Source organism: Alligator sinensis, unplaced genomic scaffold (genome assembly GCF_000455745.1).
Source record: "Alligator sinensis unplaced genomic scaffold, ASM45574v1 scaffold107_3, whole genome shotgun sequence".
NCBI classification, from domain to species: Eukaryota; Metazoa; Chordata; order Crocodylia; family Alligatoridae; genus Alligator; species Alligator sinensis.
The window spans coordinates 976,837-979,622 of NW_005842578.1; the positions used below are offsets into that span (position 1 = coordinate 976,837).

At 66.3% G+C, this 2,786-nt stretch overlaps 1 protein-coding gene across 1 annotated transcript in view; it reads right to left on the bottom strand.

Annotated features, from left to right (window-relative positions):
- Window positions 1-2,780, bottom strand: part of RTN2 (reticulon 2) — a 6,462-nt gene extending 3,682 nt beyond the window's left edge. Inside the window, exons 1-4 of the mRNA XM_014524159.2 lie at window positions 2,662-2,780; window positions 1,707-1,751; window positions 891-1,313; window positions 402-656 (exon numbers count right to left, since the gene is read on the bottom strand). Coding sequence (XP_014379645.2) covers window positions 402-656; window positions 891-1,313; window positions 1,707-1,751; window positions 2,662-2,692 — 754 coding nt within the window. The 5' untranslated portion in view covers window positions 2,693-2,780. The remainder of the gene's footprint in view (window positions 1-401; window positions 657-890; window positions 1,314-1,706; window positions 1,752-2,661) is intronic.
- Window positions 2,781-2,786: the final 6 nt, after the last annotated feature.

The following is a 2,786-nucleotide window of genomic DNA, read 5'->3' on the forward strand; positions in this document are numbered from 1 at the left end:
CTGGGGGGGGGGGGAGGGGGGGATGGTGGAGGGAGGGAAGCAGGGGCTGCCAGGCTGGGGGTATAGTTAGCCCCCATGACCCAGCTGGGGCCCAGGGTGCTGCAAGTTTCCACACAGCAGTGCCTTGCATGCAGTCGATCACAGGCCTGATGCTGTGAACTTCCTTACAACAGTGCCCTCTGGGGGTCCAATCAGGAACCTCAATGCTGTGAGCTTCCCCCAAATAATGCTTTGCCAGGATCCTATCAGAGGCCTTGATACTATGAACTTCCCCACTGCAGTATCATGTCTGCATCTGATCAGGGCCCCTAGGCGCGGAGCTTCCCCACAACAGTGCCCTGCCTCCCTAGCTGCAATGCCCCTGCCCTGCCCCAGCTGCTCCCTCCTCATTGGTGGCTCACCCATGTTGTAGGCTTCCATGGGGTTCCCTGATTGGTCCATCTCTTCTAGGCGTTGCTCTGGAATTGGCTCCATCTCCAAAAATGCCTTCTCCTCCTGCGGGTCCTCGGCATCCCAGAGGCCCTGGAAGCCAGGGCCTTCAAGGGTGCACGAGGAGGACAGGGTGCCTTCAGCCCAGCAAGGGGTGCCCTCAGCAGGGTGGAGGGCTAAGGCGGGGGTGAGCTGGAGGTCCCCCGGGGCCTCCTCAAGAGCTGTCTCTGCCAGGGACAGAGCAGGGTTAGCACCCTGGTGCTGCAAGCTTCCCCCTAACAGTGCCCTGCCTGGGACCCCAGCACTGCATGCTTTTCCCCAGCAATGCCCTGGCAGTTTCAAGCTTGGTCCCCGCCCCCCAGTGCTGTGAGCTTCCTCCAACAGTGCCACCCCTGGGAACCCAGTGCTATGAGCTTCCCCCAGTAGTGCCCTGTTCAGGGCTAGAGCCCCTGAGTCCCTACCTGAACCAGCTGTAGCCTCTGTGACCTCGGTGGCTCCAGGATCCACAGTAGCCTTTGTGGTGGGCACTAGCTGAGGCTGGGGGGGGGGGCTGTTACCCGGCTCCAGGGGTTCGGGGTCATTGGTGTAACGCAGGGGGGCATCCCAGGACGAGAAGGGGTCCATCCCCAGGCCCTGCCCACGCTCCCCCTCAGGTGACTGGCACAGACTGGGGATGTTCTCTAGGCTGTCACCCAGGGCTGGGGCTGGGGGCTCAGGCCGGCGGGTGCGGGCATCACGGGGGGGGCTGGCATCATGCCCAGGGGTGAAGGCAATGTAGGAAAAGGTCAGCTCCCGTGGCGTGGCCCAGCCCAGCGAGCCTGTATCCTCGTCCTCTGAGAACTCCCGTGCCGTCTGCAGCTCAGGGAAGTCTGACTCCGTGCCACCTGTGGAATGGGGGAAGATCATGGGGTGCCCGGGCATCAGGGGCCAGTGCCACTGTCTGGAACTGGGGCACACTCCCAAGGAGGGACCCTCCCCACCAAGGCACCTCCCTAACCCCACGAGCCTGCAAGCAGGGCACCCCTCACCCAGGGCCCTCCAAGCAGGGCACCCCCTGCTCTAGTGACACCCCTCAGCAAGGGCCCCCCCAACCAGGAATCCCCAAATGGGGACCCCCTGCCCAGGGCATCCCTCGAAGCAGGGCCCTCCAAGCAGGGCCGCCCCTCCTCCAGCCCCCCCCCCCTCTGCTAGTACAGCACCCAGGGATCCTTCCCTCCCACCCCAGTGATCCCCGCTTCACACAAGACACCCCCCCCACCCCACAAGCAGGACCTCACCATCAGTGGAGTCAGGGGTGGTGGAGGCAGTGGACGGTGACTCTTCTGCGAGAGATGGGGGTGGAGGGTCAGTGCCTTGCTGCCCCCTCTGCAACCAGCACCAATGACAGAGGACAGCACCCCACCCTGAGCCCACCCCCCTACGTGCCTCTGCTTCCCCTCCTCCAGCCCCTCAGGTTGGGGCAGGGGGCCTAATCAGGGCCGGATCAGGGCACACAGGCTGGTGCAGGCCCACCCTGGGCAGATGCCACCCCCCAGGCCTGCTATCAGGGGAGCCAGGACCTGGGCAGCGGAGACCTAGCTGGGACACATCCCCTCCCCCAATGGTGCCCGGTTCCGGGAAACAACACCGCCTGGGCACCAGAGCAGAGGCCTTAATGGAGGTGCTGGGCTGGTGCCAGGGCCCCATGGACCTGGTCTTGCTGCCCCCGCCCCCAAATGAGCCATGGGGGAAGCGGCAATGGGCAATGGGGGCAGGGGGATTATGGGCTGTGGGGCAGGGACAGCCCCCCCTTGCTATTACCCCCTGAAGGGGGAGGGGGGGCTGGCCCCAGGGCTGGCAGAGCAGGACCCCAGGCAGCCTCAGCCCTGGGCCCAGGAGTGTGGGAGCCCCTGGGAGGGGTCTGGGGGGGTCCAGCTGGTGGGGGGTTGCATGAGTTTGCCAGGTCTCAGCCGCATTTCTCCCCCGGGTCAGGGCTGGCTCGGACGGGGGGGTGGGGGGCATGCCCAGCGTCTGAGGCCGATCCCCGCCCCCCCCCATCTCCACTCTCAAGGCGTTGCCACTTGGCCCAGGAGTGCCCAGTCTGGCCCCAGTTCTCGCTCCCATCCCCCTGGGCCCCGATCCTTGCCCTCCCCCGGGCTCCGATCCTTTTCCTTCCCTGGGGTCCAGATCCTTGTCTTCCCGGACCCCGATCCTTTCCCTCCCCAGGCCCCGATCCCCCCACCAGGCACCTACTGCAGTGCGCGAAGCCCAGGACCTGACCCATGGCCCCGGCCCGGCAGCGCCCGGCATGGGGCTCGGCCCGCGCTGCCCCCCGGCGCTCATGGCCCCGGCACCATGCTGCCCCGCGGCCCCGATCC